At 40.3% G+C, this 17,429-nt stretch overlaps 2 protein-coding genes across 3 annotated transcripts in view; both read left to right on the top strand.

Moving 5' to 3' along the window:
• LOC118816966 (stimulated by retinoic acid gene 6 protein-like) overlaps positions 1-7,934 on the top strand; it is a 33,755-nt gene extending 25,821 nt beyond the window's left edge. Inside the window, exons 17-19 of one of the 2 annotated variants that reach the window (XM_036583586.1) lie at positions 860-1,023; positions 5,238-5,381; positions 6,718-7,934. In XM_036583586.1, coding sequence (XP_036439479.1) covers positions 860-1,023; positions 5,238-5,381; positions 6,718-6,923 — 514 coding nt within the window. In that variant the 3' untranslated portion in view covers positions 6,924-7,934. Of the gene's footprint in view, positions 1-859; positions 1,024-2,980; positions 3,015-5,237; positions 5,382-6,717 lie in introns of those variants that run through there. The other variant, XM_036583587.1, reaches the window with a different exon arrangement.
• A 2,051-nt stretch (positions 7,935-9,985) lies between these two features.
• Positions 9,986-17,429, top strand: part of LOC118817128 (stimulated by retinoic acid gene 6 protein-like) — a 29,986-nt gene continuing 22,542 nt past the window's right edge. Inside the window, exons 1-3 of the mRNA XM_036583832.1 lie at positions 9,986-10,074; positions 14,312-14,370; positions 17,008-17,080. Coding sequence (XP_036439725.1) covers positions 10,057-10,074; positions 14,312-14,370; positions 17,008-17,080 — 150 coding nt within the window. The 5' untranslated portion in view covers positions 9,986-10,056. The remainder of the gene's footprint in view (positions 10,075-14,311; positions 14,371-17,007; positions 17,081-17,429) is intronic.

The following is a 17,429-nucleotide window of genomic DNA, read 5'->3' on the forward strand; positions in this document are numbered from 1 at the left end:
CAGTTGTTAACACTGACGGAAAACACGATTGCAAGCAGTTGCCCAGATAGACATATAATCTAATTATTATAGTGGATTAAAATCTTTTAGACCTATCTGAGAACTGTCTGGGTGTGGCCTAATATTCTAATGAGGGTGGGTGCATCCAACACTTCCTACCTCCACAGAACCAGAACCAAACACAACAGCATGGAAAAAGAGTGCAGTATGCTCTACATATACCACACAGGTGGTGTTGTAGACTCCGCTGTGTCCACTCACTAAAAACATTATCCAGATTTTAAATGGAGACGACTTAAAGAAGGTTCTTATTCTCTTTACTACTGGATCTGCATCCAGGGAACGCTGGTGAGGCTGGTTGAACGAATGGACAGACAGCCCAGTTGATAGCCCAGTTATGTTTGCTTGGTTAGCTTTCGCTTGGTGGTTAGCTTTCTCGAGGTAAGGTTCGCCAACTTGATCGCACAATGATCGTAGAGGAACTCGGTCAGGAGCAGATAGTTTACGTTGTGATAGAAGAATGTTGGCAAAATACCTCAGTTAGTGGACACTGGAAAGTTTTTTGCAGATCATAATTTGTACATTTCTACACCTCATGGTAAATTAGCAGTTTGTGGACACACGTCGTTCAAACGGCCCTTTCCTGCCAAAGCAGGTGGTTCTTGGTCACGTTAAGAGACAAAATGCCCCAGACCCTCTGATGATAAGCAGAAGTCTGGTTTGCAAGACTAAGAGCTCCCTAATCTCAGAATGTATAGGAACGTGAAAGTGCTAGATAAACAGGTGGGCACTTGTACCGTGTTTTTTTGTGGTTCTTGTTTGACTGATTCCTTTAACATTATCAATATTGCCTCTCCAGGAAAGCCTTCCACAACTTCAATTACTTCTTCTTCTTCTACAACGTGATCTTGGGACTGGGGAGCTGCGTCTTACGACTAATGAGTAGCGTCTTCGTCAGTTTGTTGTTGGTGTCGCGCATCCATCGGACCATCATGCCAAAGGGCTTCGAGCTGTTGGATAAAGGTACATCGGGCAGGAATCTGTGTTCGAGCCTTGACTGCTAAAGTATGATTGAGGAACAGAACTTCATTATTATTTTTTTTTCGGGAATTACCTCAAAGACACATTAGCAATGAAAAAAAAATTTTAATTTTCAGTAGCTATCATTTTATCACTCATGGTTAAGGTTAGTATATGAGCTGGTGGCTGGTGGAGCCATGTCATCTTCTGTAAATAACTGAGAAGAGTGTACACCGATCAGGCATAAAGGCATAACATTATATTTGTTTATATATATATATATATATATATATATATATATATATTTATATATATATATATATATATATATATTTATGTATGTATATATGTATATACTGATGGGACTGAAGAACCTGAAGAAGCATCCTCTTCAACAACAAACTGTCAACAAACTGTCTAATCTAACACTTAAACTTAACAATTTCTCAGTTGCATCAAGCTCATATGTAAAAAACCTTGGTGTCATTATAGACCCTGATCTGTCCTTCGACACACATATAACTAATATTACTAGAACAGCCTTCCTGCATCTTCGCAATATTGCTAAATTGAGAAATGCATTATCTCTACAGGATGCAGAAAAGTTAGTTCATGCATTTATTACTTCAAGGCTAGATTACTGTAATGCCCTGCTGGCTGGATGTCCCAGCAAAAGCATTAACAAGCTTCAGCTAGTCCAGAACGCTGCAGCCAGAGTTCTTACTAGAACCAGAAAGTTTGACCATATCAGCCCAGTTTTATCAGCCTTACACTGGTTGCCAGTAAAATTTCGGATTGATTATAAAATTCTCTTGCTGACTTATAAAGCACTAAACGGACTCGCCCCGCTGTACCTGAGTGAACTTCTCTCTCACTATGAACCATCCCGCCTACTTAGATCACAAGGTGCTGGCCTACTATTAGTACCCAGAATTAATAAAGTTACGTCAGGGGGGAGAGCTTTCTCATACAAAGCCCCCCAGCTTTGGAATAGTCTTCCTGTTAATGTTCGGGACTCAGACACAGCCTCAGTCTTTAAGTCTAGGCTAAAAACCTACTTGTATATTCAAGCCTTTGGTAATTAGTTTTCCCTGTTAGTTCTATACCTGCCAGAGTCTCTGCTAACACTGTAATTTGTGATCGGTCACCCATTACAGAACTAACTCTGTGTGTTTTCCTCTCTGTGTGTTTTCCTTTCTTTTCTTCACCGAGTTGAACAGCTGCCCGTCCTGTGCGTTCTGATGCTGCTGCCTTTTCTGCCTCGATCGGGTGCCACTGCTCGCCAGCCCTCTGGACCGGGTTACCAACATTGAGCCTCCTGCTGTTCAACGCCGTGCAAACCTCACCCTCACAACCTGACCCCACTGATACTACTGCTGTTGCTGCATGAACTATTCAAAATTATTCACTTGAACCAATCAATCATTCAAACTAATTCAAATTAATCAATCACCCATTGACTGTGTTTTTCCTCTCTTTCTTTTGCCGAGTTGAACAGCTGCCCATCCTGCTGCTGATGCTGCTGCCTCTGCTGCCTTGATCGGGTGCCACTGCTCACCGTGCAAACCTCACCCTCACAACCTGACCCCACTGATGCTGCTGCTTCTGCTGCTTCTGCTGCATGAACTGAACTATTCAAATTAATTGTTTCCTTCACGTTTTACCCTGTTTTTTGTACTATAATACTTTATACTAACAATGTTTACTATCCGGTGTCGACCAGAGGAGGATGGGTTCCCCTTCTGAGTCCTGATTCCTCTCAAGGTTTCTTCCTGTTTCTCTTAGGGAGTTTTTCCTTGCCACTGTCGCCACTGGCTTGCTCATGGGGGCTCGGACCCGGACTTCTTTTTGTAATGCTCATTTCCTTGTAAAGCTGCTTTGTGACAACACCTGTTGTAAAAAGCGCTATATAAATAAACTTTACTAAACTTTACTTACTCTTCTGCCACCACCCAAATAGTACCTGCTCTGTGAGGGTCCATGGGGGTCCTGACCACTGAAGAACAGGGTAAAAGGGGGCTAACAAAGTATGCAGAGAAACAGATGGACTACAGTCTGTAACTGTAGAACTACAAAGTGCACCTATATAGTAAGTGGAGCTGATAAAATGGACAATGAGCGTAGAAACAAGGACATGTCATAATGTTGTGCCTGATCGGTGTATATGGTGTGCATTTTTATGGATCAAGGCACTTTTCCCAGTTATTAGATGACACTCACTCACTCACTCACTCACTCACTCGTGTTTAGCAGGCTGAAGATTCTTTGCAAGACATCTCACTGTTATGGGTATCTGTAAGAGTGTATGAACGTATACCTAATTAAGATCAGGGAAGGACATAACAAGAAAAACAAGGGAAAAAACAAACAAAAACATAGCCAACGTAAACATAGCCATAAACATCCCAGCTCCCTTTCATGTACATGCACGTCACACATGCTTATGAATGCTACAGATCATGTTTATGGTTTGTGTTGTTTCTTTTTATAAATAACTCTTAATCTTGAATTTTCAGACTAAACATACATGTTTTAAATATAAGCAGCACAAATCGCAAATGCAATCTAGAGTCCATATACCTGAATGATGTGCGTGCACATGAAAGGGAGTCAAATTTTGGCCCAACAGCATTGTCTGAAGTGGCTGAACGCTGCATTCAGGGCAAGGCAAGTTTTATATGTATACTCAAAGGCAATTCAATGTGCTGTACATAAATAAAAATGAAGGCAAAGGGCTTAAGAGTGGAAAGCAAACAGAAGACAGAGTAAAAAGAAATGCAATAGAATAATAAAGCATTAAATAGATACAAAGTACAAAACCTAATCATTAAAAGGAAGCACATAAAAACAGAATACAGAAACAAAACGTAAAATTTAAAGAGAAAGCGCTTAAATGTGGCTTGTGAAAGGTGAATAAAGTGCAAGTCTTAGAGCTCAATTAGAGAAATGTGTTTCACCCGTAACAAAAATAGTTGTGTAGCAGTTCTGTTTTTATTATTTTATCCAATAAAAATATTTTAGATTTACTTCAGTTGTTAAATATGGTTGTTAATAAAAGTGAAGGGGCATCCAAAGTAGTAGAAAAAAAGAAATAAATAAATGCACAATACTGTTGATACATACCGAAACTGTTCGTAATCTTAATTATACTGTGATATGAATTGCCCATACTGCACACTGCTAATACAGTTCCATTCAAAAATGGAGGGAAATCGTTTAGCCGCTGTGTAAATCACAACCCAGTCAGTTTACCGTCAGATGACGGTCAGTCGTCGTCTTCTACACTGTGTGAATGATGTGGAAATATCCTTTCTAACTTCAGCTATCATGGTTAGTCTCGACTCCTTCAGACTTCTTTTGTAGTAACTTTAGCAGTGGAACATGACATACAGATCTCCCCTGGGTCATCTGAGCTAGTAAACACTGACCAGGTCGATACACTAAACGCTGAGGTTATAGCGTGGCTCGTCCAGAGGTAAACAGTCATGACGGCCAGCGAACGCCAGTCGCTCACGGAGCTTCAGTTTCGTCTTTGCCAGCATCACAGGAGAGATTGTGAAGTTCCAGTGGTTGACAGCTGGACTCATCACCCACAGTGTGCTCGAGTTTGCTGAAAAAGGGCTCGGCCACTTCTTTGGTTCGTGTCCTCGGATTCTTTAAACTGTTCTCTGACGCTGCAGCCTCGGGTTCGTTTGAACACGGAGCGGTTTGATGAGCCTCTTCTAATGTTTCAGTACAGAAACATCAGACTAGATGTTTTTGAGTCTCAGCGGCGCGAAATTATGACGAATGTTCAGTTGGATTGACGTAAAAGTCGCATAAATTCCCATCTGGCTGTTCAGACTGAGTCCCATTGCCGCAGATCGGATACGTATCGGATTTCAGTACCACATATGAAAGCGTCCCAAATGTCAGATTCAGTGTGTTTATCTGTTCACATTGACACACAGACACACATCTGTGTCACATATGAGGAAAAAGATCGGATTTGGGCCACTTTCACCTGCTGTGTGAACGTAGCCTATGTCTGGCGTAAGTGAAAAGCCCTGAACCAGCCCCCTGAAAAAACGCAGTGAACCCAAACTTCTCCCCAGTGAGCTGAATCAGAAATGAATTGATATTTTGAATTTTAGTAGTAAAAGAGGAGCAGCAAGTATTTCAAATCAATGACACTGTTGATGTGTTTGTTCATTCGTTCGTTCTTTCTGTGTCTGCAGGCTACCGTATGTGGATCGGAATGATCATGGCGGATCATTACCATAACAACCCGGTTATGGTCTGTTTCTGCCACCTGCTGCTCAAACGCACTGTGGAGAGACAGCCAGCCATCAATGTTTACTCACGCTTGAACAACGCCTCAGGTAGGTCACACATTCTTACATACGTTTCAGTTCAAATGTCTGGAATCAACGCTAGAAAACAGGGGTGCCCAAACTTTTTGTTTTGGGGGGCCAAAGTGTTTGTGGTGGGCTGAAAGCTAAATTACAGAAACAATATACAAGGAAAGAAGGTGGGTATATTTTTAAATGTATAACATCCCATTCTGTGAGGGAGTGGAGTTAAGATAAGTTTATCACCCATTCAGAATATAGCAGTTTAGCCCCGCCCACTCAGCCTACAACAGTTTAGCCCCGCCTGTTTAGCCTACAACAGTTTAGTGCCGACCATTTAGCGTGCAGCTGTTCGGCCACACCCATCCATCCTACAGCAGTTTAAGCCCACCCATCCATCCTACAGTGCTTTAAGCCCACCCATCCATCCTACAGTGCTTTAAGCCCACCCATCCATCCTACAGCGGTTTAAGCCCACCCATTCAGCCTACAACGGTTTAAGCCCACCCATTCAGCCTACAACAGTTTAAGCCCACTCATTCAGCTTACAGCAGTTTAGCTCCACCCTTTCAGACCAACACCAGTTTAGCTCCACCCATTCAGCCTACAGCAGTTTAGCTCCACCCATTCGGCCTACAACAGTTTAGCCCCACCATCCATCCTACAGCAGTTTAAGCCCACCCATCCATCCTACAGCAGTTTAAGCCCACCCATCCATCCTACAGCAGTTTAAGCCCACCCATTCAGCCTACAACGGTTTAAGCCCACCCATTCAGCCTACAACGGTTTAAGCCCACTCATTCAGCCTACAGCAGTTTAGCCCCACCCATTCAGCTTGCAGGAGTTTAGCTCCACCCTTTCAGACCAACACCAGTTTAGCTCCACCCATTCAGCCTACAGCAGTTTAGCCCCACCCATTCAGCTTACAGCAGTTTAGCTCCACCCTTTCAGACCAACACCAGTTTAGCTCCACCCATTCATCCTACAGCAGTTTAAGCCCCACCCATTCAGCTTACAGCAGTTTAGCTCCACCCTTTCAGACCAACACCAGTTTAGCTCAACCTTTCAGCCTACAACAGTTTAGCTCCACCCATTCCGCATGAAGCAGTTTGGCCACGCCCATTCAGCTTACAACACAATTTAATGATTAAATGTGGTTCTGTTTCTGTCCGTCTGGGAGGAAATGGATCATTACAGTCTTCAAAAGGATCCACACGTCCGAAAGGAGCGTCTGAAGTTTATTTTTCCACGTTCCTTTTACCCGTTTGTTCCACATTTCAGCCCAGATTGCTTTTTGAATAACGCATTAGACAGCCAGCCAATCAGAACAGCCTACACCCTAAATCTTCCTCTGTTGTTTCCTTAGCGAGCCCACTAGACGTCAGAGTCCGCGCCCGCTGGCTTCTCCTCTACACTCTGCTGAGGAACCCCCAACTCATCCTGCTGAGGAAGCGCAAAAAACTCAACAACGACAACCAGGGACAGCTGGCCGTCGTCTGGGCCACGATGCAGATGCAGCAAGTGGACGCAGCGGCCGTCGTCAAGTCAACTGAACCTTCACTCTTAGTGTAAAACCATGAGCCTCAGGTTCTTCGTCCACATTTGATTTACAGAGAAACATACAAAGCGATACTTCGGCTACCTCCACTAAAATACTGTAAATATGTAGGACAGTCCAGCACGTTGTTTATATGCTCTGATTTAATTGACATTTTTTGACATTTTTTGTAGGACGAAGCCTCGTTCAGTTTATATTGTCTAATCAGCTTTAAAAGAAGCTCAGTGGTTTTAATATCAAGGTCAAAATTAGCAGCCTTCAGGTAGCGGCAGCTGGTTCTGTCACCAGTTTAACTGACACATCAAAACCTGTTAGTGTTTGTTTATGTTTTTGTTTTTAAGATGAGGTTTTCCACTGTGCAGTACTTTAAAAAAACATTAAATCGGCATGTCAATGAAAAAAACCTGTGTGCACTGCATTATACTGTTCTGGTTGCATTTCAATTAGGTAAATTCGCTAAATGTACAAGAAAGAGGTCAAGCAACATGAAACCACTGTAGTGGAGGTTTTGCTTTTCATTTTGGGACTAATTCTGCATGTCGCTACTGAAAAATAAGTTTTGCGTTTCCAAACTGACAAATACGCAAATGCCTTGATGATGTAAGATTTCATTCCATATTCTCAAGTTGCATTGGATATATTCAGAGTTTTCAGTCATTCTATATATATATATATATATATATATATATATTATATATAATGTCGGATGAAAACCTCATATCTCCATTTTTGTCGTTTTTCAGTTTTTAACATAATTTGAAAATGTCTTTTGCCCTTTACATTGTGTGTAAATTGCATGATGAATGGACCAAAAGAAACGGCCCAAAATGACTTAGAAAAAACTCTGGTTCCATTGACTTACATTAAAAGTAAAGTTGGTTTTTTCCTTCTCCTGTAAAGTTACCATTTTGGAGATACGAGGTTTTCTTCCGACAACAATGATATATATATATATATATATATATATATATATATATATATAATAGTTTTATTTTTTATTGTTATATTCCTTCCTCGTAGCGATTCATTCTCGTAAGAAAGTGTATGATTGAATTGTTTTTTAAGCAAGATTTTTCAGTACTATTTTTATATATTTTCTCTAAGTATTAATATTATTTTGAGAAGGGTATTATAATTTGTTGTTTTTTACCTTATGTGTATGTGTGTGTGTGTTATATATATATTATATTATATATATATTATATATATATTTTCTTTGCCAGAGTACTTATTGTTTCAATACTGCTGTATTAGTGTTGTTATTAGTTAGCAGATATTTAGTTACAGATCACTGACATGCTGTAAAAACATTTCCGCTCTACAAGCATCACCTAATTTTTCGTGTCTATAATTTGATTGCTGTGTTTTTTTTACTGGTCAGTTTGCTTTGTGTGTGAATTTCAGTGTGTGCTCCGTATCTGATGTCTGTAATGGATACGTTTATGTTTATTATTGACGGAATGTTTTGCTTAATAGAACCTCATTGGGATTAAACCACTTGAGAACATTTCTGTGTCACTGATGGTTCCATTCTCCACTGACCCCAGATGTTGCCCCAGATGCCAAGACATGTTTAGTGTTCCAGTTTTGCTTCTTTAGGAGCTACAAGGCTAACAAACACTAGACGTCAATAGTCACCCAAATCTTTTCAGTAAATACGTCCACAAAGCTTCTTTCAGTCCAGTCGATGAGTCTTGTAGATGTGGGTACAGAATGGCTTGCAGTGAGCCATACAAATGAAGCTGGACACGCCGGCAGCCTCTCTAGACAACAGGTGCTGTGTCAAAGTCCCACTCCGCTACAGACTGTTCATGATTTTGGTTGTTCTTTTTTATGAAGAACTGCTAGTCTTGGGTTTTTGAAGTCAATATAGTGTCCATATGCCTTCATGATCCACATGCATGCTGTGTTCAGCTACACAGTGAAGATTTGTTCATTTTTATAGCTCACAGTAAGTCGGGCTGTGTCCCAAACCACATTGATAAGTGTCCACGTAATAGATTAACACCAGCAGTGTTTAATTTGCTTTTACAGTGATAAAAAAAGCTATAATAATCCGTCTGAAAAACAAATGTACGCAGTAGATGTTAATTCAATAGTGAGTCCAATAAATCAATTCTATATGATAAAATTTATTTATTATTTATTTATTCATAAGGGTGTTTCTGGTTCAGTTGTAGCAGCATCTGCACAGATCTGGCATCCAGATTTGGGCCAGAAGTGGGCCAGCATTTCATGGCTAGTTGGGCATGTAAATAGAGTGTTTCAGCCAATCAGAAGAGAGGTCATTTGCTTAGATCAGCCTCGAAGGTGACATCAGAACTGGTAGAGAGGAGAATTACCACTCTCTAATGTCTTCCGGGTTTCTCAAACGCTAGGGGGCGCTCCCGAGCGAGTCCAAACTGAATGGGTTGATATGGAGCATTGGAGCAAAATCATAGTTTATAAATGTTTAAGCATTTTTAATGTAAAAGAATGCGATCATTTCCTGAACACAGAACAGCATAAAACATTTCAAAAAAGGAAACATACAGGCGAGTTTTCTTTGTTTTTTTTAGTGAAATCCATCCTTCTACTGTCTAAAATTAAAGAAACGTTCTGGTTCAGTGATTAGAAACTATTTTAGCTTTTTGTTTTTAGCAGTTGAGCTCCATTCACTCCCATTCATTGAGGACTCACTCGCGAGCGCCCTCTGCTGTTTAGCAGTCCTATTTTTGATATAATGTGGGAAATAGGAAGAGGCCAGGCTCCTCATAAACCGGCTCTGGCGACATCACAAAAACATGATGTTTAATTCTAGGGAATGAAGAGAGGCTGGAAAATGGTTACGTAAAAATGAATTAGGACTGTTTTTTTGGGATGTAAGCCGATGAAAATGTTCGAGAAAATTACATTGCGTTAAACTGATTCTTCAGTTGTCTCTGTAAACATGCAGGTTAGTTTTTACTCCCCTTTATTTCCCCTCTTTGACTTCACTGACCAGTCATGCTGGGGTCTTTGCTGTGGTCATGACGTTCACTGGGCTGCAGAGGACATATGAGAAGACCACGCCCTCTTTCCGCTCTGTACACGCCCACTGCCTGCCTCGCTGCACATCAATGCACAGCACGAGCGACGCGTTTCACAGCGTTTTCCTTCAGAGGCGCGATGAACAGAAACGATACTGTAAGTTTAACCTCACTATTTTGACCTGTTGGCTTCTTAATTGAATTCCCCGTTCCACCTTAAATGGCCTCAGGCGCCAGAATGTAGCGTTAAGTGCCGCACCGTTTAAGGTGGAGCGGATAATTCGATAAAGTAGCGAACTTAAGCCTCGATATCTGTTGTTTGCAGCTCGCAGCCGTTTCAGATTCACACGTTCAGTGTTTGAACACTTGGATCGAAGCTGTAGTTCGCCGAAAAAACGCTTTTCTAAAACTTTCACAGCTGAAATATTCGATATTTAGATCGGAAACACTGAAACATCACGTGTGTAAAGTTTTCTGGCTGCCTTAAGACCAAAGCACGACATGTAAACATGACTTTTTCGCTGTCTTTTTGGTGTTTCTCTGCTTGAAACCCTCGGTGTCCACGACGGTGCACACTTAAAGCATCCAGCATAAGAGCAGCCGTGCGCGTGCGCAGTGCGGCGCTGGACGCCCACCCCCTCTCTTAGTGGCCTCTATTTTCAGTCTCCGCATTCTTGTTCGTTTCTTGAAGGAATACTACAGGTGTATGTCAGAGGGTCATAAATCACGACAGAAAAAAATGTAAACAAAAAAAACAAACGAATAAAAGAAGCCTTCACTGTTATATAAAAAATTATATAAAAATGATCATTTGTTGACATGAAATGGAGTCCCAAGTAGAGACACTCACAATAGTCTAGAAAAAAATGGTTAAACATGCTCTTTCTGCTGGATCAGTTATTCTACCGAATGTTAGGGCTGAATGAAAGATAATCTGAAGATTATTGCTACATTATTGTGCAACTTTGTGGACCAGTGACCCAAACACCTTCGATTGAGCCAAAGGAGCCAAATAAAATGACTTGCGCTCGCTTAATTGGAGGACGTTAATTGACTTTTAAGTGCCTAATGAAACCAAACAGGGATCAGTAGGAGGTGCAGCTGTGTATCGTGAAAATTGGTAAGATATGTTATATTTTTGAAAAACAAAACCTAATTTGAGCATCTATAGAGAGGATAAAATTGGGCCTAAAATAGAGCCTTGTGGTACCCCACAGGTAAATGGATGCTGTAGAGGAAGAGAAATTTCCAGACCTAGCTGAAAATGAATGGTCGCTTGAATAGGATTAAAACCAGTTTAATGCAGTTCTCTTAGTGCTCGGAACAAAACCTTTCATCTCCTGAAGAATCTCTGGAATGGCAGTTTTACAGAAGGCAAAAAATGTGCTTGTAGTTTTTTATATATCGTCACTGTTGGAATAAAGCTCAAATCTACAGAATGGTCATTTTATAGGAGGAGATAAAAAGGAAATGTGCTTAACTTCTAATTAGTGCTGGGCGATTTTCTCGATTAATTTGGTTAATTCGAATGAACGTTTTCACGTCTATAAGTTCTGCATTTTCGTGTCGGTTTTTCACGTTGCATTGGGTGAGTAACAGCCTTAAGACTGAATATTCAGCAGCTCGTCTTGTCACAGCATTGAATGCATTAGCTAGTCTTCCTGTAGTCCCTGTAGTTACTGAATAATAAGCCTTAGTGTGTAATAAGACTCTTATGTAATAAGATTGCAAGGGGGTTAATTAGCTTACAATAAACTAATAATAATAATAATCTGCTTATTACTCACTGTAATTCTAAATAAATATTCTAAATTATGCATTTTATTTTTACAGCTTTTCACATTTACAGTTCACATTTAAGCCGATTAATTGATTATTAGTTAGAAAAAGGATCTATTATACTGTTTTTTTTTGTTTCCTGCACTACCACACAAACATCTGATTTTTCTCCACGTGTTGCTTTTATTGGTATGCTAGCAAATCCAGAGTCAAAAACATTTGTAAATATTTAATATTTTCCACAATAAGAGCAGCCATTTGTTACAATCGTCTCCATATTGCGGTCAGTTGTAGGAAGTAGCCACATAGTCCTTTTGAAATGTGGAAAATTTCTATTATTTTTCAAACCAAACTGATGCACAAACGTTTTTAAGTTTTAGTGAATCCTCATGTCAAGCTTCATGTATTGCAGTAAAAATAGTCCACATTGTAAAAGATGTTCAGTGTTTTAACTTTAAAAAGTAGTTAAGAGTTAATTGAACTTCAAATAATAAGTTAACGCAACAAAAATTGGAGTTTTATATTCTGTTAACTTTATTTGAAGTTCAGTGAACTCAAAATTTGAAGGCAACCAGGTTAAAACGTCACATCATTTTTTACACTGTAGGTTTTTCTATTTCTGTTTTAACTTGTATGTTTTAAATAATTGCATGAATCAGTTTATAGGAGGAACAGTAAGTGTGATAAACACAATAATAGCATTAGTAAAAGCAACAAAACAGCAGTAACAATGAATATATGCAATTTCAGAGTTAATGTTATTGAATGTTATTTATCTGCCTAAAACTTTAACTGGGAGTTATTTGTAAGTATCACACAAAAACCTAAGATCCTGATTTTTTGCACAAAATATATAACAATGGTCACAGCAGTCAATCACATACATCTACATATTCCCAATCCGAACACATACATCTACATATTCCCAAACCAATTACATACTCTACATTCCCATCCGAACACATACATCTACATATTCCCAAACCAATTACAAACATCTACATATTCCCAAACCAATCACATACATCTACATATTCCCAATCCGAACACATACATCTACATATTCCCAAACCAATTACATACATCTGCATATTCCCAAACCAATTACATACATCTACATATTCCCAAACCAAACACATACATCTACATATTCCCAAACCAATCCATATCTACATACATCTACATATTCCCAAACCAATTACATACATCTACATATTCCCAAACCAATTACATACATCTACATATTCCCAATCCGAACACATACATCTACATATTCCCAAACCAATTACATACATCTACATATTCCCAAACCAATTACATACATCTACATATTCCCAAACCAAACACATACATCTACATATTCCCAAACCAAACACATACATCTACATATTCCCAAACCAAACACATACATCTATGTATTCCCAAACTACCAGGAAGGAGGAAAGCGGCTATAACTAGTTAAAGCTTAAAGCAGAGCAAAGTAAGTCTGCGCTTCGTTTATATTGTTTAGTCTAAACTAGGACATTATCACACACTGAGACATACAGGACATTAAATGTTGTGGCTCTGTTGAAAGGACAAAATGGCTCTTCTTATAATTTGTGTTGTGACTGCTGACCTAACCTGGCTTTAAATGCAGAGGGAGCCAGTCGGATTTCTCGCTCATCCAGTTGTTTTTTTTATTATGTGCCGCCACAGACTGTCCGGGCGCTGCACTTCCGCACTTCCATGTTCCACCATTTGCGTTCCGTCAACATTATGTTATAAATTAAATATTTAGAAAATCGATTTTTGACACTTGTGAATCGATTCAGAATCGTTCACGTCCGCATCGCGATGCATCTAAGAATCGAGTTTTTCCCGCACCCATAATACATTTACATATTCCCAAGCCAAACACATACATCTAAATATTCCCAAACTGAACACACACATCTACAAATTCCCAAATCGAATACATACATCTACATATTCCCAAACCAATCACATGCATCTACATATTCCCAAGCCAAACACATACATCTACATATTCCCAAGCCAAACACATACATCTACATATTCCCAAACCAATCACATACCTCTATGTATTCCCAAACCAATCACATACATCTACATATTCCCAAACCAATCACATACCTCTATGTATTCCCAAACCAATCACATACATCTACATATTCCCAAACCAAACACATACATCTACATATTCCCAAACTAAACACATACATTTACATATTCCCAAACCAATCACATACATCTACATATTCCCAAACCAATCACATACCTCTATGTATTTCCAAACCAATCACATACATACATATTCCCAAACCGAACACATGCATCTACATATTCCCAAACCAATCACATGCATCTACATATTCCCAAGTCAAACACATACATCCACATATTCCCAAACCAATCACATGCATCTACATATTCCCAATGTCAGTAAAATCTTACTATCAGTATTGATGACCCCTTAATGTTTTAAAAGTAATTTGAGCCAATACCGATATCATTGTGCATCCCTGTTGATTACATTTTAATATTTTAATGCAGACAGACAGACATGACGTTTACCTGCCATGTACCTCTCTAAAAGCCTTTTCTCTTCTCAGAACTTCGATCAGGACATCTATCAGGACTACAATACTTCGTTCCCTGCAGCGAACCAAACGTGAGTAACAACTGTGACAGAAACGTTTTGTGAAAAAACAAATGTACTTAATTTCACTCCTGTTTGCCACAATAGCAATTATTTGAGAAGATTACAGTAATTTAAGCTGACCGCAAACTGAAGTAAAATACGTTTATTAGCAATCGGAGAATCCAAAATTAGGGTCAGCGAGTCAAATGTCAGAAGCCGAATTGGCAAAATCGAGAAAAGACGGTCAAACTAGAAATACCAAGAGTACAAAGAGGGCTAGGCTGAAGACGAGGTCGAAAACAAAGCAATGGTCCTACATGGAAAAGCAAACTAACAGACTGGAAGGCCCAGTAAGGCTCTGTGGAACAAAGGCAATACTTCACAAAGTGCAAACAAACTATATAGTGAGTTTAACAGGTGAGCTGAATCAGTAGAGATGTTACGCTTGATACCAGAACATCGAATCAGTGTCGACCCTTCGTGCTGCAAGTTGTGTCGATACAATGATTCGGTGCCTCGCTTCAAACGCTGGAGTCACGTAATAACCGCCAACGAAGCTTCTTTACGTCACTGAGTCAAACACCAGACTTCTTCAATGGGGTTAAACCGGTGAACTCCAAAACGGTTTCTGTTGCTTTCAGTAGTCATATTTCAAATATTTTATTTTTACTTACACTATATTGCCAAAAGTATTCGCTTGTCTGCCTTCACACGCATATGACATCCCATTCTTAACCCATAGGGTTTAATATGATGTCGGCCCAACCCTTTGCAGCTACAACAGCTTCCACTCTTCTGGGAAGGCTTTCCACAAGGTTTAGGAGTGTTTATGGGAATTTTTGACCATTCTTCCAGAAGCGCATTTGTGAGGTCAGACACTGATGTTGGACGAGAAGGCCCGGCTCGCAGTCTCCACTCTAATTCACCCCTAAGATGTTCTGTTGGGTTGAGGTCAGGACTCTGTGCAGGCCAGTCAAGTTCTTCCACACCAAACTCGCTCATCCATGTCTTTATGGAGCTGCTTTGGGCACTGGTGCGCAGTCATGTTGGAACAGGAAGGGGCCAAACTCCCCAAACTGTTCCCACAAAGTTGGGAGCATGAAATTGTCCAAAATCTCTCGGTGCTAAAGCATTAAGAGTTCCTTTCCCTGGAACTAAGGGGCCGAGCCCAACTCCTGAAAAACAACCCCACACCATGACCCCCCCTCCACCAAACTTTACACTTGGCACAATGCAGTCAGACAAGTACTGTTCTCCTGGCAACCGCCAAACCCAGACTTTCCATCGGATTGGCAGATGAAGAAGCGTGATTTGTTTCGATTAATCGACTAATCGGAAAAATAGTCGATAGATTAATCGTTAGAAAAATGGTCATTAGAGTCATACAGTGTCAGAAGCCATAATCAAGTCTATTAGAGATACTGAACAGCTCCACATGCTTTGAGATGAGTAGATGGTAAGAGGATACAGCAAAGCTGGTGGCCCAATAGCGTGTTCGACAAAATGCTGCTTTTTGCTCTCAGTTGTTTGTAAGTGGTTGTAAGTATTTTTCAAAATAAAAGTCTGTTTGCGGACAATAAAAATCTTAGATTTTGTGTGCAGGACAGTAAACTGGGTGATCTGAGGTTAGACCAGCAGTGGCATACCATCAGCCTTATCAAGCCAGCGCACCAGTTTGTCTTTGATTTCGGCATGCGGTTAGCATCATGCTAATCTTTTTAGCTACATTAGCATCAGTAACCTATAATAAAGTGTAAGCAAATTCTTGAACACTTTACACAAAACATGTAGCGCTTCACGTAACGATCCCGTTCTGCACACTATTCCGTTACCCAATCTTTACGCCCTTTTTCAAAAGACTTTGACTGGAAGTTGCTTTAATTCAGCAATCAGTGACTGACCTGAGGCTGAAGCTGAAGCTCTGTTGCCTGGTAGATTCCTGAGCTACTCTTTTAGTGAGTTTAATGTTCATTCGAGGCCTTTTTTAGACTATTTCACTGTGCAGTACAGTTTGTGCACCTCTGGTCAAATTCCATGTTTCTACGGGGAACACATTTCTGCACGATTGTAATGCACAGTCAATATTTACACCGATCAGGCATAACATTATGACCACCTCCTTGTTTCTACACTCATTGTCCATTTTATCAGCTCCACTTACTATATAGGTGCACTTTGTAGTTCTACAGTTACAGACTGTAGTCCATCTGTTTCTCTGCATACTTTGTTAGCCCCCTTTTACCCTGTTCTTCAGTGGTCAGGACTCCCATGGACCCTCACAGAGCAGGTACTGTTTGGGTGGTGGATCATTCTCAGCACTGCAGTGACACTGACGTGGTGGTGGTGTGTTAGTGTGTGTTGCGCTGGTCTGAGTGGATCAGACACAGCAGTGCTGCTGGAGTTTTTAAACACTGTGTCCACTCACTGTCCACTCTAATGGACACTCCTACCTTGTCAGTCCACCTTGTAGATGTAAAGTCAGAGCCAATAGCTCATCTGCTGCTGCACAGTTTGTGTTGGTCATCCTCTAGTCCTTCATCAGTGGTCACAGGACGCTGCCCACAGGACGCTGTTGGCTGGCTAATTTTGGTTGGTGGACTATTCTCAGTCCAGCAGTGACACTGAGGTGTTTAAAGTACTGAAAGAATTCTCTCATTTTCCTCTCAGAAATGCAACACAAGAAGAGGAAGCATGTGAAGTTTCTACCGAAAATTTGCTGCACGTCTGTCTTCTGCCTTCTGTGAGTTACTCTTCAACTGCTGATCACTCAACAGTCGAACATCCATTGATTTTGCATTCACTGTCCATTTCATTAGAAACGACCTTGTACTTTCGCTCACTGGCCACTTTATTAAAAACACCTACATTGTGCTTCCACTCACTGGCCACTTTATTAGAAACCCCTACCTTGTAATTCCACTCACTGACCACTTTATTAGAAACCCCTACCTTGTAATTCCACTCACTGACCACTTCAAATTTCTACCTTAATGGTGATCATTTATGGCTGCCTTTATTAGTAAAAACAGAGCAAGATCCTGGAACATAATTAGGATCTGAAAAGGTGAAGAGTTCGAGCCCTGTTAGAC

Source organism: Colossoma macropomum, unplaced genomic scaffold (assembly GCF_904425465.1).
Source record: "Colossoma macropomum unplaced genomic scaffold, Colossoma_macropomum, whole genome shotgun sequence".
Classification (NCBI taxonomy): domain Eukaryota; kingdom Metazoa; phylum Chordata; class Actinopteri; order Characiformes; family Serrasalmidae; genus Colossoma; species Colossoma macropomum.